Source organism: Lagenorhynchus albirostris, chromosome 14 (assembly GCF_949774975.1).
Source record: "Lagenorhynchus albirostris chromosome 14, mLagAlb1.1, whole genome shotgun sequence".
Taxonomy (NCBI): Eukaryota; Metazoa; Chordata; class Mammalia; order Artiodactyla; family Delphinidae; genus Lagenorhynchus; species Lagenorhynchus albirostris.
In genome coordinates, this window is record NC_083108.1 from 26,392,827 (window position 1) to 26,420,615 (window position 27,789).

The 27,789-nt window shown below is 40.1% G+C and overlaps 2 protein-coding genes across 2 annotated transcripts in view; one reads left to right on the plus strand and one right to left on the minus strand.

Moving 5' to 3' along the window:
• The window catches only part of KATNAL2 (katanin catalytic subunit A1 like 2), a 90,721-nt gene that overhangs the window by 55,101 nt on the left and 7,831 nt on the right, over positions 1–27,789 (minus strand). The window lies entirely within an intron of this gene.
• Positions 14,158–22,270, plus strand: LOC132532181 (elongin-A-like). The gene is given in 5 exon segments (XM_060170499.1): positions 14,158–14,185; positions 19,903–20,202; positions 20,205–20,814; positions 20,816–21,648; positions 21,651–22,270. Coding segments are annotated over 5 exon segments (2,391 nt in total).

The window sequence follows — 27,789 nt, forward strand, 5'->3', positions numbered from 1 at the left end:
TTTATAATATATGAATATTAGACATTAAACTATTCACTTCTTGTTAAGGCAGATGAGCAGTAAGCTGCCTTACAGACCTCTCACCCTCTCCTCCCCTTACAGTTATAGCAGTATGCAGTGATTACATTATTATGACTGTGTAAATAATGTCGCTGAGTCAAAAAGTACTGTGGTTACTTTACCATTTCTGGACAACATTATTTTCCTTGGAATGAAGAATTGCCTCATGTTAAAAATTTGGTTACTTTTCTATATACCTATTGCTAATTTTCAAATCCCAACATACCTCTAAAGGCCCCTCGCATCACTTTCCACACATCAAATACATCAGTCAATGTGTCAGTTACACTCCCCCCAGCCATGGCTTCCCTGAAGCCTCCACCCTCCCTCTCCACTCTAGGTTGCTGACTGTTAGGCCTGCTATGGGTGCTCATCCAGGGATTTCCCTTTGACACTTTCCTGCATTGGATCCCCTAGAAATGGAGTCTTCTTTACTGGTCACTGGTTTGGTTTAGTAAAGCACACATCCGCTAAAGTAAAGGTACACAGAGATAAATGTGGTTGAGAATTTGCATGCCTGCAAGTGTTTTTATTCTATTTAAAAATTTGATAGTTTGAAAGGGCATAACATTCTTATTCCTTTGCAGGTAAAGGATCTTTTATTCCCAGGAAGCTTTTAGAATCTTATTTTTAACTCTGGTGCTCTGAAATTATACAACTTCGTTGGTGCCAGCCTTTTTCCATTCACTGTGCTGGCCGTTGACAAGCTGGACAGTCTCATGCTTCCGTTCTAAAAGAAAATGCCTTTTATTATTTCTGTGATAAATTACTCCCCTATGTTTTCTCCAGTTTATTTTTAAGAACCTCTATTAATTGAACGGGATATAACCTGGATTGATCTTTTATCTTTTAAGATTTTTTCTCCTATAGTGTCCCTTTTCTTTGTCTCTTTTTTCTATTTTCTGGGCAACCTCCTTGGCCTTGTCTTTGAACCACTCTCCAGAATTTATTTAGACAATAATATTTTTAACTTCCAAGAGCTTGTTCTTTTTTTTTTTTCAAGAGCTTGTTCTTATTTTCTGATTGTTCCTTTTTCACAACATCTTGTTCTTTTTTTTTTTAAGACATATAGCAGTTTCCCAATATTTATTTATTTGTTTGTTTTTGCCACACCATGCGTCACATGGGATCTTGGTTCCCCAACCAGGGATAGAACCTGCGCCCCCTGCATTGGAAGTGCAGAGTCTTAACCACTGGACTGCCAGGGAACTCCCTTGTTGTTTTTTGAATGCACTATTCTCTTATGATTCAATGTCAGTTATGTTCAATATTTGCTGTTTATGTAGGCAGGTAAAACACTATTTTATAAAGATATCCATCCAAAATTATTAAAATAAAGTTTTGTTGCTTAAGGTAATAAGTTTTTATTCAGACTGCCAGAAAATAAAGAAAATGAAGCAACATGTGTTTCAAAGAGCTTGTGAAGGAAGTATAGTAAGTACCACTTTTTCAACGAAAAGGTATTCTGGTTTCTGCCACTCAAAAGGTAGTTATTGTGGTTGAGAGTCTGCCTGCCGATGCAGGGGACACGGGTTCATGCCCCGGTCCAGGAGGATCCCACGTGTCGCGGAGCGGCTGGGCCCGTGAGCCATGGCCGCTGGGCCTGAGCGTCCGGAGGCTGTGCTCCGCAACGGGAGGGGCCACAACAGTGAGAGGCCCGCGTACCGAAAAAAAAAAAAAAAAAATTCATTAAAAGGTAGTTATTGCTGTTTTAAAAAATTAATTTGAATTTTATTTATCACAGTTTTATACACATTTTGTTGTTGTTTTTGTTAGTTTAATGTTTTGCTTTGAATTCAGGCTAAAATAAATGAAATCAAGTTCTCAGAAGTCTAAGAGAAAAGGAGATTTAAGGAAAATTATAATCCTTGAAGTAATAAAATATATAACACAAAAAATAGTGACTTAGACTGGGATAAAATATTTACAAATGACACATCTGATAAAGAACTATTATTAAAAATATACAAAGAGCTCTTAAAACTCCACAATAAGAAAATAAACAACCCAATTAAATATGGGCAAAAGAGATGAACAGACACCTCACAAAAGGAGATATATGGATGGTAAATAAATATATAAAAAGATGCTCAACATCATATGTCACCAGGGAATGACAAATTAAAACAACAAGAAGATAGCACTGCACGCCTCTTAGAATGGTGAAAATCCAAAACACTAACACCACCACATGCCGGTGAGGATGTAGAGCAATGGGAACTCTCATTTATTGCTGGTGGGAATGCAAAACAGTACAGCCACTCTGGAAGACATTTTGGTGGTTTCTTACAAAATTAAGCATACCCTTACCATATGATCCAGCAGTCACACTCCTTGGTATTTACTCCAGAGTTGAAAACTTACGTTTACACACAAACTTGCACACTGAAGCTGCGGATGCAGCTTTATTCATAATTGCCGAAAGCAACCAAAATGCCCTTCAGTAGATGAATGGATAAATAAAGTGTGGTACATCCACACAATGGAATATTAATCAGTAGTAAAAAAATAATAATAAACTACCAAGCCATGAAAAGACATGTAGGAAACTTAGATGCATATTACTAAGTAAAAAAAGCCAATGTGAAAAGGTTACAGTGCAAGAAATTTTCACATATTGAGGTATGGGGAAGTCATTCTGGCATATACGTGATTTGGCTTGAATAGAATAGCCTGTTCTGCAGCCTATCAGACAAATTGTACGTCTGCTTTAACCATTAAGGAAAAGACGCGTTTAAAAATCAAAACGGAGTAACTGGTTCAGGCATCCAAAGTGGAGCCTGGTGGCCATTGTGGATATGGTTTCAGACACGTTCCTGCATTACTAAGAACTTGAATTTCTGAACTGTACCAGACTCAAGGACACCACCAGCCATTCTCAAAACAAGATCTGCTAGCAGCTGCAACCATTTTGGACCCAACCAATACTTACTTAACAAGCACCCTTACTTCTTGCCAGCCCCAATCATAATTCGTGATAAACAATTCATGTTAACTAGTTGTAACCTTGCAATTTTTGCCTTTACAGTCCTCCCCCATTTTGTAGTCCTGCAGAACATAATTCAAATGCTTCTTGAGTCTGTGTCTCCTGGACTATAGTCCTCAATTTGGCTCAAATAAAACTCCTTTTTAGTCCTTTTATAGATTATTTATTGGCTATTTGTGTCAACAGCTTTATACTGTATGTTTCCAACTATATGACATTATGGAAAAGGCAAAACTATGATGACAGTAAAAAGATTTTGGTGGCCAGTTTGGGGGAGAGGGAGGGAGGCAGAGCACAGAGAATTTCAGGGCAGTGAAATTATTCTATATGATACTATCATGGTGCCTACATGTCATTAAAGATTTGTCGAAATCCATAAAATGTGCACCAGAAGTGAACTCTAATGTAAACTACGGACTCTGAGTGACAATGACGTGTCAAAGTAGGTTCATCTGACACAGGAGGTTGATACTGGGGAAGCTGGTACATGTGTGGGGCAGCCACACATGCTGGTGCATGTGTGGGGAAGCTGGTGCATATGTGGGCAGCTTTCCACTCAATTATTTTTTTTTTTTTTTTTGCGGTACGCGGGCCTCTCACTGTTGTGGCCTCTCCCGCTGGGGAGCACAGGCTCTGGACGCGCAGGCTCAGTGGCCATGGCTCACGGGCCCAGCCGCCCCGCGGCATGTGGGATCTTCCCAGACCGGGGCATGAACCCATGTCCCCTGCATTTGCAGGCGGACTCTCAACCACTGTGCCACCAGGGAAGCCCTTTCCACTCAATTTTGCTGTGAAACCAAAACTAATCTAAAAAAATGTCTATTTTTTAAACTATTAACTGATTTTTAAACAAATATATCAGACTTAATATATTTAAATGGAGTCACCCTTCAACATAGTTACCTCAGCAGGTCATGCTTTTATTCCATTGCTCAAAATATTTCTGAAACTCCTCTTTTAAATGGTAGATTACCTTTTAAAAGGTAGATTAATGACCACAGTCTTCCCCAGCCCACATTTACAAAAATAATATGTGGCCCTGTAGAAAACTGGGACAATGCATAAAGGCACAAGAAAAAAATTAGATGTTTTGGTCACATTCTTTCCATCTTCTTACAAAATAGGCTTCTCATGTGTTTTGATAACCTGTGATTTTTCTTCTTAAAAATATCAATACTTTGTAAATATTTTTCCCAGTTATTAGAAGTTTTTCTAAAACATGACTTTTAATGACTGCAGAGAATGCACCATAACTTAATCACCCCTCAGCTGTTGGAGAGTCCTCTTATTTGAAGTAGTGCCTCACTAAATTTAAGAACGCACTTTATTAGCAGTTTTGACTCTTTCTAAAATCCAAATTTGCCCTCAAGGACAGATCTGATAACATCTGGAGAGCTTTAAAACTGTATGACAGGTCATTCTTAAAAACTGACCTTTGGTACATTTCTACCTCTGTCCTTGAAGAAACCCCTTTTGTCCGAGTGAGTTAAAAAACCGGAAAGCAACTTACCAAGATGAGTTAAAGACTCAAGAAGGCAATTACAGTAATCTTCTTTGCTATGTTTTTATTATTATGAAATATATAATTCATATAGAAGAATGTATAAAGCATCCATTCATTTTTAATAATAATAACAAGCAACACCCTGGTTAAGCCCCAGAGCACCTTCAGTGTCTTAGAAACTCCCTCGTGCTGTTCCTTTCGGACGTTTCCCCTCCTCCCACCAGAGGTAACTTCCATCCTGACTTTTATGCTCATCACTCCCTTTTTCTTTATGGTTTTTACCAACTATACATTCGTAAAAAAACAGTGTTTAGTTTTTACATTTTTGAATGTTATATGAATGGAATACACATGTATTTCTTGTGACTACTTTTGTTTCACAGTATGTAATTTCCCCCCAAAAAATTCATATCATGGCTTCCCTAGTGGCGCAGTGGTTGAGAGTCCGTCTGCCGATGCAGGGCACACGGGTTCGTGCCCCGGTCCGGGAAGATCCCACATGCCACGGAGCGTCTGGGTCCGTGAGCCATGGCCGCTGAGCCTGCGCATCCGGAGCCTGTGCTCTGCAACGGGAGAGGCCACAACGGTGAGAGGCCCACGTGCAAAAAAAAAAAAAAAAAAAAAAAAAAATTCATGTCAGAGTAAGAGCTTAGGTATGATCCAGCTATTCCATAATATCTTCACTTCAATTATCTGCTTCCACAGTTTTTTTAGTCTGGGGGCATAATTTTACAGTGTCTTACAGGGTTGCTCTCTAAGGCTTCTCAAGTTAACTCTTCTCTTTCCCAGAAAACAGAAGTATAGTTAAGTATTTCTTCGTGGCCCCCCAAGTACCTGGCATGGTGCCAAGTGCTAAGCAGATACTGATATTTCTTGATAGGTCCACTAGAAAACTGTTTTTGTCAAACTACAGGTCATGAAATCAATGGGCTACAAGCAGCATAGTTCAACGCAACAGAATTATCACAGAATGCATAACAGGTAAGAAGGCTTAGTATCGGTTCGTGAAACTTCTGTTGCGTTTGCATGTGTGTGTCCACTGGATCCCAGTCTAAGACGTCTCACAATTGGTCACAGTAAAAAAAAACTTGAAAGCCACTATACAAAATGACATCCTATTAAGATGTCCAACACTGGCAGTTTTCCCTCATCTTTCTTAAGATGCTGACACAACAACTCTTGGTGAAGACTGAAGCCTTTCTAATTTACCAAAATTAGCCTTGGTAGTCAAAGTCTCTATTTTTCTAAATTGATTTGCCTCGCCTGTAGTGCCATCTAGTGTATGAGGAAGGGAAGTACTTCATGAAACTTAGGTAGTTCCAAATTACTACTTACATAATAAAAAAGATGACAATCATCACAAAATTTAGTCCAAATCAAGTTTTCAAAATAAAACTGCATATTAAACAAGCAGTAATAAGATTGATGGGATATGTTTCTAAATGTCCACATTCTCAAACTCATGCTTGGGGGTTAGACTCAGAACCGAGGTCTCTGGTTCCGGCCTGTGCCCTTCCCTGCATCAACTCCTCCCCTGCATTAACCCCTCCCATCAGTGTCCACTCCGGCCCCTGCACATCTGACCAGAGAGAAGCTGCTGTTCTAATCTGCCAAAAATTGTGCCAAATTTGCCCAAATTAAACAACCGTGGTTGCCAGTCTTAGCTGAGCTCACATAGCAACAAATGGTGTCTCTTATAATTCCTCAAACATAATCTCACAATTTTAGTGACCATTTCAAAGCAATTACTGGCTAGACCTCAGTTAGTCACCCTGCGGCACCAGGAGGAGTGCGTCTTGTAGGAGATTATGCCTTTAATTCCTGAAAAACACAGTCCTGCTGTACGTGAAGCCCATCCATCTCATTTGTACGCAAAGGTCTTTGAGAACAAAAGGATTTGAATTAAAGAGCCATGAAAGCCATGAATATCTCCAGAGGGACTGCACTCGACACTGACCAGGTCCATTTCCACCTGGTGTTTTGCAAACTGTGGGGTGCTCTGCCAGCCTCAGGTCAGTGTTTGGTGGGTACTTAACAGCTGTTAGTTGCTTTGTTCATATAGTTCAGAGACCCTCCATCCTTCACTCTGAAAGCACGTGCTTCTTCCTAATCTAAACACGCACTAATGCAAATGGTCCCTTATGACTAAGATGCTGAGAAAAAACAGCCGGGAGTGTTTTGCTTGTGCTCCTCAGTACGACACACACTGCACTGGCTTTGGCTGACAGCCCTGAATTTCCTAAAGGTGGTCACCTGGGTAGAGCCCAGATCAGATTTATACAACTGTCACCATGATAATTTAAAAACATATTCATTACCCCAAAAAGAAACTCTGCATCCCTTAACCGTCACCCCCTGTCCTTAAAAGCCATAGAATTGCACACTTTAAATGGGTGAGTTAGACTTCCCTGGTGATCCAGTGGTTAAGAAGCCGCCTTCCAATTCAGGGGACGCGGGTTCCATCCGTGGTCAGGGAAATAAGATCCCACATGCCGCAGGGCAACTGAGCCCCTAGTGTGCCTCAGCTAGAGAGCCCGCACACCACAACTACGGAGAAGCCCGCACGCCACAACGAAGATCCTGCATGCCACAATGAAGACCCGGCACAGCCAAGAAAAAAAATCTAAAAAAAGCATCATCTTAGAAAAATAAAAAATAAAAAATAAATGGGTGAGTTGCATGGTATATGAATTATATCTCAATAAAACTATTTTAAAATGCATAAAACAGGGAGAGTTAGGGAGAAAAAGGCTAAAACGAATGTAAATAATTTGAGCAATGTTTTGAGTAATATAAAATAAATGATATGACTGGAAATAGAAATGATTTCATGTAATATTTTGAAGTTATTCAAAATGGAAATGGGGGGCTGCTTATCACCCACACTGCTGTGAGGGCCTCCTCACCACCCTGATGGTAGAGCCTGGTCATGTCTTGGGATGCGGCAATGATGCTTCTTTACTTGCTCTGATGACTTGGCTGTAACAAGCTTGCTGAGTCAATGTGGCTACAGGGTAGACTCCCCAGACAGAAAAGAAAACACAAAATCATCTAGGCAGATATTTCCTTTATGTTTTCTTTCTGGTGTTATCACAACTTGCAGTACACAGAAAATTTGAAGAAACCACCTTAAGTAGTGTTAATATCTCCTCAGTTCATTTGGAAAAAAATAAACTTCTTTCAAAAAGACTCTCAAAATTTTTTAACACAGAAATTTAAAAATTTTTATCCAGATAATATTCAGAGTTGGCAAGATGTGAAAGAATATGTACTCAGATACAGTTGGTGGAAATATAAACTAGTACAACACTTTTATACAGCAAAAGGAAACATGCACATGCCCACTGACCCCGCAATTCCATACCTCACCATTTATGCTAGATCAATTATACTATATTATAGAAATACTTCACATGTGCAAAATAATAAATGTTCAAGGACGTCTAATACAGCATTATGTGTATTCCCCTCCAAAATTAGAAATACTCTAAAATGTCCATTAGTGGTTAACTAAATCATGATACAGGCTTACTATGTATCACTTTGCCCCAATAAAAAAAACGAAGTAGATCTATATACACTGACGAGGAAAGATTTTGAAGACATTGTATTTTCTCTCCACCCACTTACTGTCCACTCCCAAATAGAAAGAAAGTGTGAATTAAAGGTAATGTTTAACTCTTTGACATAAATCACAGCAGGATCCTTTTTGACCCACTTCCTAGAGTAATGGAAATAAAATAAAAAATAAACAAATAGGACCTAATGAAACTTAAAAGCTTTTGCACAGCAAAGGAAACCATAAACAAGACGAAAAGACAACCCTCAGAATGGGAGATAATATTTGCAAATGAAGCAACTGACAAAGGATTAATCTCCAAAATATACAAGCAGCTCCTGCAGCTCAATATCAGAAAAACAAACAACCCAATCCAAAAATGGGCAGAAGACCTAAATAGACATTTCTCCAAAGAAGACATACAGATTGGCAACAAACACATGAAAAGATGCTCAACATCACTAATCATTAGAGAAATGCAAATCAAAACCACAATGAGGTATCACCTCACATGAGTCAGAATGGCCATCATCAAAAAATCTACGAACAATAAATGTTGGAGAGGGTGTGGAGAAAAGGGAACCCTCCTGCTTTGTTGGTGGGAATGTAAATAGATACAGCCACTATGGAGAACAGTATGGAGGTTCCTTAAAAAACTAAAAATATGACCCAGCAATCCCACTGCTGAGCATATACCCTGAGAAAACCATAATTCAAAAGAGTCATGGGGCTTCCCTGGTGGCGCAGTGGTTGAGAGTCCACCTGCCGATGCAGGGGACACGGGTTCGTGCCCCGGTCCGGGAGGATCCCACATGCCGCGGAGCAGCTGGGCCCGTGAGCCATGGCCGCTGGGCCTGCGCGTCCGGAGCCTGTGCTCCGCAATGGGAGAGGCCACAGCAGTGAGAGACCCGCGTAAAAACAAAAAAACAAACAAAAAAAAAAGAGTCATGTACCACGATGTTCATTGCAACACTATTTACAATTGCCAGGACATGGAAGCAACCTAAATGTCCATCGACAGATGAATGGATAAAGAAGATGTGGCACATATATATATACAATGGAATATTACTCAGCCATAAAAAGGAACAAAATTGAGTTATTTGTAATGAGGTGGATGGACCTAAAGTCTGTCATATAAAGTGAAGTCAGAAACAGAAAAACAAATACTGTATGCTAATGCACATACATGGAATCTAAAAAAAAGGTACTGATGAACCTATTGGCAGGGCAGGAATAAAGACACAGACGTAGAGAACGGACTTGAGGACACAGGGGTGAAGGGGAAGCTGGGACGAAGTGAGGGAGTGGCATGGACTATATAGACTACCAAATGTAAAATGGATGGCTAGTGGGAAGCTGCTGCATAGCACAGGGAGATCAGCTCATGCTTTGTGACCACCTAGAGGGGTGGGACAGGGAGGGTGGGAGGGAGGCTCAAGAGGGAAGGGATATGGGGATATATGTATACATATAGCTGATTCACTTTGGTGTACAACAGAAACTAACACAACATTTTAAAGCAATTATATTCCAATAAACCTATAAAAAAACAGTAATGTTTAAATTTGACAAAGAAAAACTTCGATTAGTACAAAAAGTTTAAAAAGAAACATTTCTCTCTTCACCCTATCCACCATTGTTAATTTCTCATGCAATCATTCTGAAAGGGGTTTATGAATATATCAACATATATATGCACAAATTCTTTTAAATTTGCAAAAAATTTTATCATTTTATATATACTGTTGGGCATCTTGCTTTTTCCCCCACTTAATAATATGTCTTGAACATCTTTCTATGTGAGCAGATGCAAATCTACCTAATTCTAAGACATATGTAAGGTGAAAAATCACAGAAATACATACCCACACTCTTTCACTCATAGAAAAAGAAAGGAATAAACATCTAGATGTGTAGTTACCTCCGGGTAGAGGAAAGGGATGGGGGCACAGTGGCTCAATTTTTTATCCATAGACTTCTGAATTGTTTAACTTCAATACTTTGGCAAGTAAAGAGCAAAGAAACACGTTGGCTTGGGTTCAACTGTTCACAGATCAAAACACTTCCAGGCTAAGGAATTCCATCATCACCTTGGCAGATGAGCCATTCTGACATCTGGGTTCCCTCCCCTCTCCTCCATCAGTAGATATGGGGGTGGGGTGAGAAATGTCCTGACACTGATGCTGGCCTTGGGTGTTCCATTCACTAGGAGGGAAAGATCCAGACAAAGTCACCCAAAGGCAGCTCCTCCTCCACACTACACTTCCTACTCCCATGTCCCCCTGAATTTACCTCCCTCCCTCCATGTGCATATACACTGAGGGAGAGAAACATAGGAGTCTTATTGTCCACTATCCCTAGGGAGAGCTTTGGCTTTCACAGCTGCCCTCACCAAACTTGAGCTGGAGGATTTGTCAGAATAATCTCCCTCAAATTCCTTTTAGAATCCCTGGAGAGTCGCTTAAACAGTGAACACCACTGACCTAGTGAACTCATGGTACCTCAGGATGAATAGGAAGGCAAAGCTCTAATTCTTGGGATGGACTTCCGGATCCTGAGCTGATCTGAGCAATGTTGATCATATTCTTGAAAGACTATAAACATTCTATCAGAGGGACTTGTGCCAAGTTTTTATTATATTCCTGGAAAACGACAGCTGTCCCAACTCCAATCAAGAGTATTTCTAGGGCTTTATGGCTGGAATCACAAAGTTTGGCAAACAGTCCTGATCTCTACAGCAGATGATGGGGACTGAAGGATACTCTGGTTCAGTGACTTAGAATTGTTTGATAATGAGGTTGCTTCAAAAATGGCTTTCTTACCATGCAGACTGTGAAACAGCTTATAGTTGGGGTGCCCAGGCCTTAAAATAATAATGCTACTTCTGCTTTAAGTTTGATGGTAATTCAGAATTTAAGGAGAGATAAGAAAACTCTATTCAAATACCTAGTGTTAAGTATTTAAGGCGTGAGGTTACTTGAAACACAGAATACGGTCTTATAAATTTGTTAATTAAAAGTATAAAGTTTGCCAGATCTATAACACCTTTCTACTCATGCCATTCAAATTACCATAGAAAATTGTCTTCTGAATTAAAAGACTAAGAATAGGCCACCACCAATGGTCAATTTAAACTGTAAAAGATGGTGTGCCCCTGAAATGGACACAATTAGATGCTCAATTAGTTTCTGTCTACCAAAGAAAGGAGGCCCAGAAGTGAGCATCTAACTGGGGTGTCTCATTTGTCTCTGCTTCAATAATCTGGCTGTTTTCTACTTCCTTCATTTCCTTTGTGGGCTACTGTGCAACAAAAGTGCCTACATTATCAGATTCAAAATTGAATCCTATGATACTGTAGCCTGAGGAAAAGAAACACTGAATATCATTCCTAGCTTTAGACCCAGAAGATATTTAGGAAATGTTACTGTATATACACCACAAACAGCATTAGTGCTTTTAATTTCTTTTTTATGGGTGCAATGGAGATTAATTTGCATGAGCTTGTTTCAATTTCTGTAATAAGATCTAAATTTTGCATTATGCTTTCCATCTCAAAAACAAACAGTTAAAAAGGACACATTTCTTCTTTCAAATGTTTTCATTATAGTTCTATTTTACAGTCCTTGCATCTTATATTCACTTAAAAGCTTGAATATATATACCCATAGGTTCTAATTTGTTTCCTGATTATCTCCTGTTTCTACCAAGAAACTTCCCAAGTTCCAAATGCTGCACAACTTGGCAAAGCACTAGAACTACCAGAAGGGGTATCTACAGATCCAGGGAAGGTATTTATTGTATTTAATACAAAATCAGAACAGGTCAGCTACGCTCAGGAACGGTGTTCCATGAAGGGAGGCATTTGTTGTAAATCCTGAGATTGAACTGGTTATAGAATTGGGGATTTCAGGGAAGTATAAAGCCTACTGAAACACAGGGGACTTGCTGTGCCATGCCATTGTTATTAAACATGGAACTAGATTATGGACAGGCTACTTTCTAGTTGCAACACAGCTGCATGATGGAGAGATCAGACTGCAATCACAGTAAGGTGACACCACAGTCTCACCAGGGATAGAACAGCAGGTGAAACCTTGAGGAAACAATCAGACAACTGTGGAAAGGGAGATGTTCTCCAAAACAATTGGCATGGTTTCTTGAACAGGTTAGTGTCATTAAAAATAAAATAAGAGGGCTTCCCTGGTGGCGCAGTGGTTGGGAGTCCGCCTGCCGATGCAGGAGACACGGGTTCATGCCCCAGTCCGGGAAGATCCCACATGCCGCGGAGCAGCTAGGCCCATGAGCCATGGCCACTGAGCCTAAGCGTCCGGAGCCTGCGCGTCTGGAGCCTGTGCTCCGCAATGGGAGAGGCCACAACAGTGAGAGGCCCGCGTACAGCAAAAAATAAATAAATACATAAAGAATAAAATAAAATAAAATAAAATAGGAGAGAACGGCCAAGATGGTGGAGTAGGAAGACCCTGAGCTCACCTCCTCCCACGGGCACACCAAAATTACAACTATTTACAGAGCAACTAGTGATGAGAAAGACCAGAAGACTAGTAGGAAAGTTCTTCTACAACTAAAGACATAAAGAAGGAACCACAATGAGACAGGTAGGAAGGGCAGAGATGCTGTATAGTCAAGACCCATACCCGTGGGTGGGCAGCCCACAAATGGGAAGATAATTACAATTGCAGTGGTTCTCCACAAGGAGTAAGGGGTTCAAGCCCCACATCAGGCTCCTGAGCCTGGGGGTCCTGCACCTAGAATGTTTGGCTTTGAAGGCCAGTGGGGCTTACTTTCAGGAGAGCCAGAGGGCTGTGGGAAATAAAGACTTCATCTTTAAAATGCACACAAAATCTCACATGTGCTGGGACCTAGGGCCGAGGCAATAATTTGAAAGGAGCCTGAGTCAGATGTACCTGGTGATCTTGGAGAGCCTCCTAGAGAGGTGGGAGGAAACTGGAGCTCACCCTGGGGACACAGACACTGGTGGCAGCCATTTTTGGAAGCTTGTTCTACCACAAGGACACTGTTGCTGGCCAATGCCATTCTGGAATCCTCCCTCTAGCTTATTAGTGCTGGGACTGGCCCCACCTACCAGCCTGGAAGCACCAGTACTGGGTCATCTCAGGCCAAGTAGCTAGATAGGTGGGGATAAAACCTCACCCACCAGTAGGCTAGCTGCCTTAATACCCCCGAGCCCACAGCTGCCCCGGGACTCAGTCCTGTTCCCCAGAACCCTCACACCAGTGAACCTGCACTAGGCCCGGGACCTCATGGGCCTCAGCCTCACCCACGGCAGGCTGCCACTAGTCCTGGGAACCCCTTGGCCCTGGGCCCATCCACCAGCAGGCCAACACTAGCCCCAGGATCCCCCCAACCCCAGGTTCCAGCCCCACTCACCAGCAGGCCAACACCAGCTTTAGGACACCCCAGACCCCACAGACAGCTGTGTCAGGAACAGGTCCCACACCAGCAGGCCATCTAGTGGATCCGGGACACCTATCCCCACAACCACCATCCTAGAACCTGGCTCCACCCATCAGCGGACCAGCACTAGCCCCAGAACACACCAGGGCCTTGTACCCAGCTGCCCTGTGACCCCGCCTCACGCACCAGTGACTAGCAGCTTCAGCGCAAGACAGGGCCTGACAACAAACCAGATTTTTTAAATACATATATATATTGCTATATATAAACCAGCCAGGCATACCAGACCACCCACAGTAGTCAGCCTGTCACAACAGAAGGACCCACACAGCCCACATAGGGGGCACCCCTAGAGCATATAGCTCTTGTGACCAGAGGGAAGTGCATTGCTGGGAAACACAGGACATCTACAAAAGTCCACTTCTCCAAGGTCAGGAAACATAATCAACCTACCAAATATATAGAAATAAAAACAGCAAATTAGGTAAAATCAGGTGACAGAAGAATATGTTTCAAATGAAGGAACATGATAAAACCCCAGAAGATGAACTAAGTGAAGTGGAGATAATCAATCGACCCAATAAAGAGTTCAAGGTAGTAACTGTAAAGATGCTCAAAGAACTCAGGAGAAGATCGGGTGAGCAGAGTGAGAAGTTGGAAGTTATTAATAAGGAGTTAGAAAACATAAAGAAGAACCAAAGATAAAGAATACAGTAACTGAAATTTTAAAATACACTAGAAGTAATCAGCAGTAGATTAGATGATACAGAGGAATGGATCAGTGAGCTGGAAAACAGAGTAGTAGAAATCACACAAGCTGCACAGAAGAAAGGAAAGAAATTTTAATGAGGATAGCTTAAGAGACCTCTAGGACAACATCAAGGTACTAACATTCACATTATAGGGTCCCAGAAGGAGAAGAGGAGAGAAAGTGGTAGAAAACTTATCTGAAGAAATAACAGTAGAAAACTTCCCTAACCTGTGAAAAGAAATGGACATCCAGGTCCAAGAATCACAGAGATTCCCAAACAGGATCAACCCAAAGAGGACCACACCAACACATATTGTAATAAAAATAGCAAAAATTAAAGTTAAAGTGAGAGATAAAAATAGCAAGAGAAAAGCAACAAGTTAAGTACAAGGAAACTCCCATAGGCTATCAGCTGACTTTTCAACAAAAACTCTGCAGGCCAGAAGGGAGTGGCAATGTATTTAAAGAGATGAAACGGAAAAACCTACAACCAAGAATGCTTTATCTGGCAATCCTTTCATTCAGATTTGACGGAGTGATCAAAAGGTTTACAGACAAGCAAAAGCTAAAGGAGTTCAGCACTACCAAACCAGCTTTACAAGAAATGTTAAAAAGACTTCTTTAAGTGAAAAAGAAGAGACCACTACTGGAAATAGGAAAATTATGAAAGGAAAAATCTTATTGGTAAAGGCAAATATCCTATAAAGGTAGTAAATCAACCACATGTAAAACTAGTAGGAAGGTTAAAAGACAAGCATACTAGACTCATCTATATCCATATTAAGTATTTAAGGGATATAAAAAACAAAAAGATGGGAAATATGATGTCAAAAACAATAAACATGGGGGAGTAAAAATGTAGGATTGTTAAAATGTATTTGAACTTAAAAGATCAGCATCTTAAAATATATATTGGTATATATAAACCTCACGATAACCACAATCCAAAAATCCATAATAGATACACACACACAAAAAGAGAAAGGAATCCAACCATAACACTAAAGATAGTCATCAAATCACAAGGGAAGAGAGCAAAAGAAGACAGAAAGAAAAAGAACTACAATAACAACCCCAAAACAATTAATAAAATGGCAATAAGTACATATCTATCAATAGTTACTCTAAATGTAAATGGACTAAATGTTCCAATCAAAAGACATAGAGTGGCTGAATGCACACAATAACAAGACCCGTATATATGCTGCCTACAAGAGACTCACTTTAGATCTAAAGACACACATGGACTGAAAGTGAAAGGATGGAAAAGGGTATTCCATGCAGACTAAAATGAAAAGAAAGCCAGGGTAGCAATACTTATATCAGGTAAAATACTTTAAAACAAAGACTATAACAAGAAACAAAGAAGGACATTACCTAATGATCAAGGGATCAATCCAAGAAGACAATTGTAAATATATATGTACCCCATATAAGAGCACCTAAATACATAAAGCAAATATTGACAGACAGAAAGGGGAAAACAGTATTACAGTATGACAGTATGACAGTATTACAATAATAGTAAGGTAATTTAACAACCCCCACTTACATTAATGGACAGATAACCCAGACAGAAAATCAATAAGGAAACACTGGCCTTAAAAGACACATTAGGCCAAATGGATCATATCCATATACATGAAACAGTCCATCCAAAAGCAGCAGAATACACATTCTTTTCAAGTGCACATGGAACATTCTACAGGATAGATCACATGCTAGGCCACAAAACAAGTCTCAGTAAATTGAAGAAAACTGAAATCATAACAAGCATCTTTTCCAATAACAACACTATGAGACTAGAAATCAAATACAAGAAAAAAATGCAAAAACACAAACATGTGGAGGCTAAACAATATGCTACTACACAACCAATGGATCACTGAAGAAATCAAAGACAAAATTTTTAAAACCTGGAGAAAATTAAAACAAAAAAACACTATCCAAAATCTATGGGACAAAGCAAAAGCAATATTGACAGGGAAGTTTATAGCAATACAAGTTTACCTCAGGAGACAAGAAAAATCTCAAACAACCTAACCTTACACCTAAAGGAACTAGAGAAAGAAAAAACCCACAAAATTAATAAAAGGAAAGAAATCATAAAGATCAGAGCAGAAATGAAATAAAGACTAAAAAAAGAAATAGAAAAGATGAATGAAACTAAGAGCTGGTTGTTTGAAAAGATAAACAAACTTGATAAACCTTTAGCCAGACTCATCAAGAAAAAAATAGAGGGCTTCCCTGGTGGCTCAGTGGTTGAGAGTCTGCCTGCCGATGCAGGGGACATGGGTTCGTGCCCCAGTCTGGGAAGATCCCACATGCCACGGAGCAGCTAGGCCCGTGAGCCATGGCCGCTGGGCCTGAGCGTCCGGAGCCTGTGCTCCGCAATGGGAGAGGCCACAACAGTGAGAGGCCCGCGTACTGCAAAAAAAAAAAAAAAAAGAGAAAAAAGAAAAAAATAGAGAGGGCCCAAATCAACAGAGTCAGAAATGAAATAGGAGAAGTTATAACCAACGCCACAGAAATACAAAGGATCATAAGAGGTAACTACAATTATATGCCAATAAAATGAACAACCTAGAAGAAATGGACAAATTCCTAGAAATGTACAATCTCTCAAGACTGAATCAGGAAGAAATAGAAAATATGGACAAACCAATTGCCAGTAATGAAATTGAAACAGTAATAATAATAATTAAAAAAAACTCCCAACAAACAAAAGTCCAGGACCAGATGGCCTCACAGGTGATTTCTACCAAGCATTTAGAGAGGAGCTAAAACCTATCCTCCTCAAACTATTCCAAAAAACTGCAGAGGAAGGAACACTTCCAAACACATTCTTCCAAACATGAGGCCAGGATCACCCTGGTGCCAAAAGCAGACAAAGACATCACAAAAAACCCAGAAAATTACAGGCCAATATCACTGATGAACATAGACGTAAAAATCCTCAACAAAATATTAGGCAAAACAATCTTTAGAAAATAAGAACAAAGCTGGAGGTATCACACTCCCTGATTTCAAACTTTACTACAAAGCTACAGTCATCAAAACAGTATAGTACTAGCACAAAAACAGACACATGGATCAATGGAACAGAATAGACAGCCCAGAAATGAACCAAAACTTATATGGGCAGTTAATCTACAACAACGGAGGCTAGAATATACAATGGGGAAAAGACAGCCTCTTTAATAAATGGTGTTGGGAAAACTGGACAGTTACACGCAAAAGTATCAAACCAGAATACTCTCTCACATTATGCACAAAAATAAACTTGATGCATTAAAGACTTAAATGTAAGACCTGAGACTATAAAACTTCTAGAAGAAAACATAGGAAGTATGCTCTTTGACATTGATCTTTGTAATACTTTTTTGAATATGTCTCCTCAGGCAAGGGAAACAAAAGCAAAAATTAACAAATGTGACTACATCAAAGTAAAAGGCTTTGCACAGCGAAGGAAACCATCAACAAAATGAAAAGCCACATTCTGAATGGGAGAATATAATTGCAAAAAATATATCCAATACGGGGTTAATATCCAAAATATACAAAGATCTCATACAACTCAACATCAAAAAACAAACAACCGGATTAAAAAACAGGCAGAGGATCTGAATAGACATTTTTCCAAAGAAGACATACAGATAGCCAACAGGCAGATGAAAAGATTTTCAACATCACTAATCAGCAGGGTAATGCAAATCAAAACCACAATGAGATACCACCTCATACCTGTCACAATGGCTATTAACAAAAAGACAACAAATAACAAGTGTTGGTGAAGATGTGCAGAAAAGGGAATCCTCTTGCACTGTTGCTGGGAATGTAAATTGGTGCAGCCACTATGAAAAACAGTATGAAGATTCCTCAAAAAATTAAAAATAGAACTACCATATGATCCAGCAATTCCACTCCTGGGTACTTATCCAAAGAAAATGAAAACACTAATTAGAAAAGATCTATGTACCCCTACGTTCACTGCAGCATTATTTACAATAGCCAAGATATGGAAGCAACCTAATTGCCCAACAATAGGTGAATGGATAAAGAAGATGTGGCATATATATACAATTAAATATTACTCAGCCATAAAAAAAGAATGAAATATTGCCATTTACAATGACATGGATGGACCTAGAGGGTATTATGCTAAGTGAAATAAATCCAACTGAGAAGGACAAATACTATATGGTTTCACATATATGTGGAATCTAAAAAGCAAAACAAAAGAACAAACATAACAAAACAGAAAAAGAGTTATAGATACAGAGAACAAACAGGTGATTGCCAGAGGGGAGCGGGAAGGAGGAAAGAAATAGGTGAGGGAGATTAAGAGGAACAAACTTCTGGCTGCAAAATAAATGAGTCACGGGTAGGAAATGCACAGTGTGGGGAATATAGTCAATAACTATATAATATCTTTGTATGATGACAGCTCAAAACTGACTTACTGTGTTGATCATTTTGAAATTATATAAATCGAATGTATATCAAGTCATTATGTCATATAACAGGAACTAACATAGTATGGTAAGTGAATTAAACTTCAAAACAAACAAACAAACTCATAGAAAAAGAGATCAGATTTGTGGTTACCAGAGGCAGTAGGTGGAGGGAGGAGGAATTGGATGAAGGTGGTCAAAAGGTACAAGCTTCAGTTATAAGATAAATAAGTACTAGGGATATAATGTACAACATGATAAATATAATTAATACTGCTGTATTTATATATGAAAGTAGTTAAGACAGCAAATCCCAAGAGTTCTTATCACAAGGAAATTTTTTTTCTATTTCCTTAATTTTGTCTCTATATGAGATGCTAGATGTTCACTAAACTTGTGATAATCATTTCATGATGTATCAAGTCAAATCATTGTGCTGTATACCTTAAATTTATACAGTGCTGTATGTCAATTATATCTCAATAAAACTAGAAGATAAAATAAATAAAATAAATAGAAATAGAGAAGGCAGGGGATGGGAGAAGCTGTGCAAATTCAAAGAGACATAGGGGATACAACCAGATACAATGCATGATCCTGTTTTGCACTCTGGTTAGAGAACTAGTTGGTTAAAGAACAATATTTACAATACAATTTCATTTTGATAAAATATACGGGTGTGTGCATGTATATGTATATACACACATAGCAAAGGATCTGGAAAGATATATGGATATGCACCAAGGTTCACTGTTGGGTAATAATACCTTAGTGTATCTGGGTTGTGGGAACGTGGTGGTTTTACTTATTTATTCTGTTTGTTATCTATTATTTCTTTAAGCTTGACTTATTATTACATAAGTAATCATTAGAACTGTCAATTTATACTACTGAGAATATTGAAAACAAAATAAAAATAACTGTCAGGAATTCTTAGATCTAATAAATTCTAAGACTTTCAGTTTACTCACCCGTACAATGGGGATAATATTACTCTTCTTTGGTTGTATAGAGGCTGGAATTAGTCGATGGCAAGCGCACAGCGCTAGGGTTGTCGTCACTGTTGATTGATTCCTGCTGCTCTCGGGACCCAAGTGGGACGGGGCGGCCCAGGGACTCCCGACTGGTGGTGATGTAATTTGGGCACAGCTCTCAGCCCCCTCAGGAAGGGGGCGCTGGGGCTTCCTTGCGTCCCGGACGCGCGCTGGTGGCCGTTCCCGTGGGGGCTCCGCGCCCCGAGCGCCAGAGGCGGGGCCGCGCCGTGTGCACCCGGGGGAGCTCGGAGCAGGGCAGGGCAGGGCCGGGCGGCGACGTCCGGGCACCAGGTTGTGGAGGAGGCCGTGAAGAGACCAGAAGCGCCACTGGCCTCGCCCGTTCCGGCGGCCGTTCTCACGGAGAGCGGGGTCGGCCCGACGGCCAGTCGAGGGCACAAACGCCAGAGCGTCGGAAGCCTGGCCGGGACCTGGCGGCGCTGTGGAGGAGGCTGGTTCCGGTGGACGGAAACCCCGAGCCTGCCGAGAGGGACCTGGGGAAGAGCGATTCCCAACAGCCCCCAGAGGACGCTCCTTCGGCGAAGGAGGCGATGGAGGGGCACGGCCACGCACACCGCGCAGCCCGCAGAGACGGATTGCACGGCCGCGAGCACAGACCAGAGCTGCACAGACACCCCTCAGAGCTCGTGAGGCCCTGCCACGGGTCCCACGGCCGGGAGAGGGGCGAGGACAGACGGCGGTGCCGCGGGGGTTCCCCAGTTTATTCTTCGGGGCGGGGATCATCTGGTTACAGCTGGTCTCCTCCTCAGTCTAGCCGTCCTTGTCTGATGTACGGGGACTGTCACAGACGCCTGGCGGAGGCCCGTGTTGCACAGCAGAGGCCTGGAGAAGGCCCCTCAGATGCCTCTCGGGCCAGACTGGACCGCCGCCTGGGTGCACCCCAGGGGAGAGGGGCTGGGAGTCTAAGCAGGGGACACCAGCCTCCCCACAGGGACAAACGCCTGGTCTGTACCAAGGGACACGAGAAGTCCTCTGCTTTGACCAGACAAAAATCAGGCCTGGCCTTCTCCAGAGGAAAGGCCGCGGTCTCTCCCCCGGAACAGCGCAAACGAGAATCCGCCCTCTAGTGGTGTCGAGAAAGAGAAGGAAAGAGAGGGTCGCGGCATCCAGGTTTTACCTCCCTTCAGACAAGCTTCAGACCTTAAAAAGCGAAAGCACGAAGACTCCGAGAAAATCAAACCGGACAAAAACAAGCAGCGTCTCGACCGCTTGGACATAGCAGAGGGGACAAGAGGCCTGTTACCCAAGGTGAAAGAGAAGGTTTCCAATAACCAAAAGATTCAAGAAGGGAAAGTAAGACCTCCTCATTTGGATGGAAAGCCTGAGGGCTCCCTCCCTAAAGGTGAGGAGGTGGATATGGATAATGAATTCAAGCCGCCCACCATGTCTTTTGAGTCATACCTCAACCACAACCAGCCTAGGGAGAAAAAGAAAAAGATTATGAAAACTTCAGCCACTGCTCTTGAAGAAAAAGGACCTAAAAAATATGATTCAAGTGAAAACTTGGACTTGGTTCAGGAACTACCTAAGGTGAATGAAAACAGATCAGAGAAGCTGCAGCCCTCTGGAAACGTCTGGGCCAAGCTGGAAAAAGTCCCCACTGATGCACCAGTGTGGCCGGACCTCCCATTACCCAGGGTCCAGGCCAATGACCGTCCACTTCTTGCCTCTGGATTGATGTCCTCCTTACGACCAAAGCAAAAAGCACTGTCTTCACCCCAGGAAGAGGAAGAAGTTGGATTTACTGGACACAGAATGAATTCTAAGATGCAAGTGTTTTCTGGCTCCAAGTGTGCCTATCTTGCCAAAATGATGACCTTGCGCCAGCAGTGCATCTGGGTACTTAAAACAACATCAATTCAATCTTTAAAGTGGGAGGAGTCCCATATTCAGTTCTTGAACCCATCTTGGAGAGCTGTACACCTGATCAGCTGTATCGCATAGAGAAATACAATCATGCATTAGTCCAAGAAACAGACAAATTATGGAAAATTCACTCTCACCAAAACTTTAGGAAAGAAAGGCCAAAAGAGCACGAGACATGGCGAGAGATGTACATGCGGCTTCAGGATGCTCGAGAGCAGGGGCTTCAAGCACTGACAGTGAATATCCAATCTGCACGAGCCAATAAGCCCAAAGGCCAACAAGCAAAGATGATCCTTCTCAACTCTCTGGCCAGGCCACCTTCTGACGTTCGAAGGAGGCAGGAGAAGTTTGAAATAGGAGAAGCAGCTGCCCCTGAAAAAGTCAAGATCAAACCAGCCCTGTACCCCACAGGAACCATCCATACTCCCTCCAGCAGAAACAGCCTTAACCTCACCCATGAGGAGCCAGCCAGAGCCTGCTCAAGCACCACCAGTACCCACTTGCCGCGAGTCGTCTGCAGCAGGAAACCTGCAAAGAAAATCACCCCCATTATGGCCAAGACAATTAAAGATTTCAAGAACAGGTTCTCCCGACAGTAAATTGAGGCCTTGCCTTGGAGCTGGAATTCCAGAGGAGGAATACAAGGGCAGTGGGTGTTAGGGAATGGGACTTCCAAAGGAGACCAGAATGTTTTGCTTTGTGGAAACTTTTGGACTCTGACTCCTGTCGTTTTCAAGTGCTGTACCTGTGAGCTGCCATAGCCACTGCCTCCTGCCTGGAGAACACTTCAGAATTCTGAAGATGAGACGCCTCAGTCCCACTGACGATTTTAAGATTCATTATACTTTTGTTGTTAACTAGCCTCTTTGTAAACAATATGACATAGTCTTAACAAATATTATCCCCAGATTGTGTTTATATAAACAAAAGTACTTAACATGAGATTTTTTTTTTTACTCTCAGAGTAGATGAGGTCTTCTTGGACACAAACCCAGAAGCAATTAATTAAAAAGACTGATATATTTGACCACATAAAAATTTAGAAATATATAAAACAACAAGGTCGAAAGATAAACAACAAACTGGGAAAGATATTTATAACTCAGTTAACATTCAGAAGGCAAATTTCCTTTATATATAATAAGGGCCCACAAATTAATGAGAAAAAAAACCAATAATTTACTATAAAAATGGGCAAACATAGGAAAAGATGGTTCACACAAAAGAAAACACAAATGACTCTTAAATATATGACAAGATGCTCAATCTTACTAAAATGCAAATAAACATAATATGAGGGAGGTGGTGGTGGTGGGATGAATTGGGAGATTGGGATTGACATATATACACTAATATGTATAAAATAGATAACTAACAAGAACCTGCTGTATAAAAAAATTAAATTCAAAGAAAAAGAAAAAAAACCCATAATATGATACAAATTTTCACCTACCAGTTAAGTGGAATTCAAAAGCTTAATAGCCTGCTATGTTAGAGCAGATGATCATACATTACTAGTAGATGATAAATTAATACAACTTCTATTGAAGTTAATAGGCAAATGTTAAATATATATTCTTTGGTACTACAATATCACTTTTAGGATGAGAAACTGAATATATAAATGACTAATGACCAGAACCACATAAGCTCAGGAAGCCAAACCACAACCTCTGCAGCAACCATCCCAGAAAACCAAATCACAGACTCTCCAGCAATCAGTCCAGGAAACTAAATCACAACCTCCTTAGCAATCGGCCCAGAGTGGTGAGGATTTGGTCAACAACTCCCAGCCTCCCAATTTTTGCCCTCAGCCTCCAAGTCAGGACCAAGCAGAGAAAGCCAAATATGATCTCCAAATCAATCACATAAGATGCCCCGCTTCTAGTTAGGCCCAACTCCAGATTTCCCAAGTCAGCAACCTCCAATCAGAAAATACTAAAGCCTTCCCTTAGTTTTTCACTATAAAGCTATCCCACTCCCCTGCCTGCCAAATGCAAGTGATGGTAGCTGACTCCCTTGCTATAGCAAGCTCTCAATAAATAGCCTCTGTTTGTTCAGCTTGGGTGGTTTTCATTTATTTCCACAAGAATTGTATTCTACAGATGCACATATATCAAACATACACATATACAAACTCTGATATAGCAATTTCACTTATAGGGTTTTATTCTCCAGACACACCTGCGTGTGTTTGTGTGTGTGTGTACTCAATTAATACAAAGACATGACCATGGCACTTGAATCGAATTTTTCTCCAGGACGTTTGCCTGCCTCTAAGAGGCTAAGATGCTGAGTAGTGTGTTTGACAACCTCAAAGTGCTACAGGTGCAAAAGTTCTAATCCAAGACCCACCAAGATAGGGGATCCTGGTAAAACCAATGAATACTCAGTCCTTATTCAGTCCAAGGAATAAGGACAAAGGATAAGTTAGGCTGCCTAAGCTCTGTATGGCCCAGAAAAATCTCAGTCCCTGAATTTGGATTGAGATATTCCTAGATTACTAGCTCCTCTCCCCAGGCACAAGACAGAAACAAGCCTAAATTACCTCTACAGGAAGATATCATCATCCTTCATCTCAAATTATTTCTAAAAACAAACCATCAACTACACTGCCATATACAGTCTAAGAAAAGAACAACATAAATGAAAAACATTAGGAATAACAGACAACTGAAACAGATTCACATGGGCCTCAAGATACTGGAACTCTCAGACACAGACTTGAGAAAAACTATTTCAACCAATATCATTTGCAATAGTATATAAAAATCAGATAGGAACAAATCTAACAAAAGATGTTTCAGATTTCTTTTGTGGGCTGAATTGTGTCCTCTCCTCCCCAAATTTATACATTGAAGCCCTAACCCTGAAATAATTAAGAATGTGACTGTATTTGGAGATAGAGCCTTTAGGGGGTGATTAAGTTAAAATGAGGTCATTAGGGTGGTCCCTAATCCAATCTGACTGGTGTCCTTAGAAGAAGAGGAAATTTGGACACACAAAGCGACACCACGGATGTTCTCCAATGTAGGAAAGATCATATTAAGGTCACAGCAAGAAGGTGGCCATTTGCAAGCCAAGGAGAAAGGCCTCAGGATAAACCAAACCTGCCAACATCTTGATCTTGAACTTCTAGCCTTCAGAACTGTGAGAAAATAAATTTTTGTTGTTTAAGCCACCCAGTCTGTGACATTTTGTTATGGCAGCCCTAGCAAACTAATACAGCCTCTGTGCTGAAAATGACAAAATAGGGATAAGAGGTACTAAAGAAGATACAATGTTTATGAATTGGGAAAATGAATTTTGTTAAGATGTTAATTCTCCTGAAAATTGATCTATAGATTGAATGAAATCTCATGAAAAGCTCAGCAGACTTTTTTGTATAAATTGAAAATCTGATTCTAAAATTTATGTGGAAATTTAGAATAACCAAGACAGCATTGAAAAAGAGTTAAGTCAGAGGATTTACACTACCAGTTTTCAAGGCCACAATAATTAAGGCCACAATAATTAAGGCCACAATAATTAGGCCACAATAATTAAGACAGTTTGATATTGGCACGGAGATAGAGAAACCTATCAATGGAACAGAACAGAGAGTTCAGAAATAGACCCACAAATATATGATAATGTGATTTTTTACGAAGTTGCCACTGTAATTCAAAAAAAATTTTAAAGGTACTGGAGCAACTGGATAACCAAATAAGAAAAAAACAAAGCTTAACCCCTATCTCACATAAAACACAGAAATTAATTGAAGATAACAATCCTAAATTTTTATGTACATAATAACATGGTATCAAAATAAATAAAGCAAAAATTGACAAAATCAAAACGAGAAATAGGCAAAAAAAATACAATCACAGTGAGAGATATTTATATGCCTTCCTCAATAATTAACAGAAGAAGAAGAAAAAAATCTGTAAGATATAAAAGATTTGAACAACACAATTAAGAAACTTAACCATTCACTGAGCCATAAAACAATTCTTGACAAATGTTAGAGGAATGAAATCATGTAGATTGTTATGTAGAATATTGTTATGTAGACACAATGCAGTTAATCTAGAAAACAATGTCCAAAGGTATCAATAGACTTCCCATATGCAAATAATACACTTCTAAATACTTACGGGTCAGAGAAAAATCATAATAGATGTTAGAAAATATGTGAAATTGAATGAAAAGGAAAAAATTAAAATGCTACATATTAAAACATATGCAAGCAGGCAAAGTAGTGATTGGAGGGAAATTTAAATCTTTAAATGCATCTCTTAAAGAGAAAAAAGGTATATCTCTCCATCTATTTGTATCATCTTTAATTTCTTTCATCAGTGTCTTATAATTTTCTGCATACAGGTCTTAGGTAGGTTTATTCCTAGATATTTTATTCTTTTTGTTACGTGGAATAGGATAAAGAAAAAAGAATGAAAAGAAATGAGAAGACAGCCTAAGAGACCTCTGGGACAACATTAAATGCAACAACATTCACATTATAGGGGTTACAGATAGAGAAGAAAGAGAGACAGGACTGGAGAAAATATTTGAGGTGATTATAGTCAAATACTTCCCTAACATGGGAAAGGAAACAGCCACCCAAGTCCAGGAAGTGCAGAGAGTCCCTGGCAGGATAAACCCAAGGAGAAACGCGCCGAGACACATACTAATCAAATTGACAGAAACTAAAGACAAAGAAAAATTATTAAAAGCAACAAGGGAAAAATAACATACAAGGGATCTCCCGTAAGGTTAAGAGCTGATTTCTCAGCAGAAACTCTACAAGCCAGAAGGGAGTGGCACGATATATTTAAAGTGATGAAAGGGAAGAACCTACAACCAAGATGACTCTACCCGGCAAGGATCTCATTCAGATTTGACAGAGAAATCAAAAGCTTTACAGACAAGCAAAAGCTAAGAGAATTCAGCACCACCAAACCAGCTCTACAACAAATGCTAAAGGAACTTCTCTAAGTGGGAAACACAAGAGAAGAAAAGTACCTACAAAAAAAACCCCAAAACAATTAATAAAATGGTAATAGGAACATACATATCGATAATTACCTTAAACGTGATTGGATTAAATGCTCCAACCAAAAGACACAGGCTCGCTGAATGGATATAGAAACAAGACCCATATATACGCTGTCTACAAGAGACCCATTTCAGACCTAGGGACACATACAGACTGAAAGTGAGGGGATGGAAAAAGACACTCCATGCAAATGGAAATCAAATAAAGCTGGAGTAGCAATACTCGTATCAGATAAAATAGACTTTAAAATAAAGAATGTTTCAAGAGACAAGGAAGGACACTACATAATGATCAAGGGATCAATCCAAGAAGAAAATATAACAATTATAAATATATATGCACCCAACATACGAGCACCTCAACACATAAGGCAAACGCTAACAGCTATAAAAAGGGAAATCGACAGTAACACAATAATAATGGGGAACTTTAACACCTCACTTACACCAATGGACAGATCATCCAGACAGAAAATTAATAAGGAAACACAAGCTTTAAATGACACAACAGACCAGATAGATTTAATTGATATTTATAGGACGTTCCATCTGAAAACAGCAGATTACTCTTTCTTCTTAAGTGCACACGGACATTCTCCAGGATAGATCACATCTTGGGTCACAAATCAAGCCTCGGTAAATTTGAGAAAATTGAAATCATATTAAGCATCTTTTCCAACCACAATGCTATGAGATTAGAAATCAATTACAGGGAAAAAAACATAAAAAAACACAACCGCATGGAGGCTAAACAATAAGTAAATAAATAACCAAGAGATCACTGAAGAAACCAATGAGGAAATCAACAAATACCTAGAGACAAATGACAACGAAAACGTTACGATCCATAACCTATGGAATGCAGCAAAAGCAGTTCTAAGAGGAAAGTCTATAGCAATACAATCATACCTCAAGAAACAAGAAAAATCTCAAATAAACAATCTAATCTTACACCTAAAGGAACTACAAGAACAAATAATAGTGTGACCATTTGACAAAAAAAGAACAAGTAGAAGTCTTTGCTCTAATGGATATCAAGAATGGATACAACTATATTTATTAAGACAGTGTGGTATTAGCACAG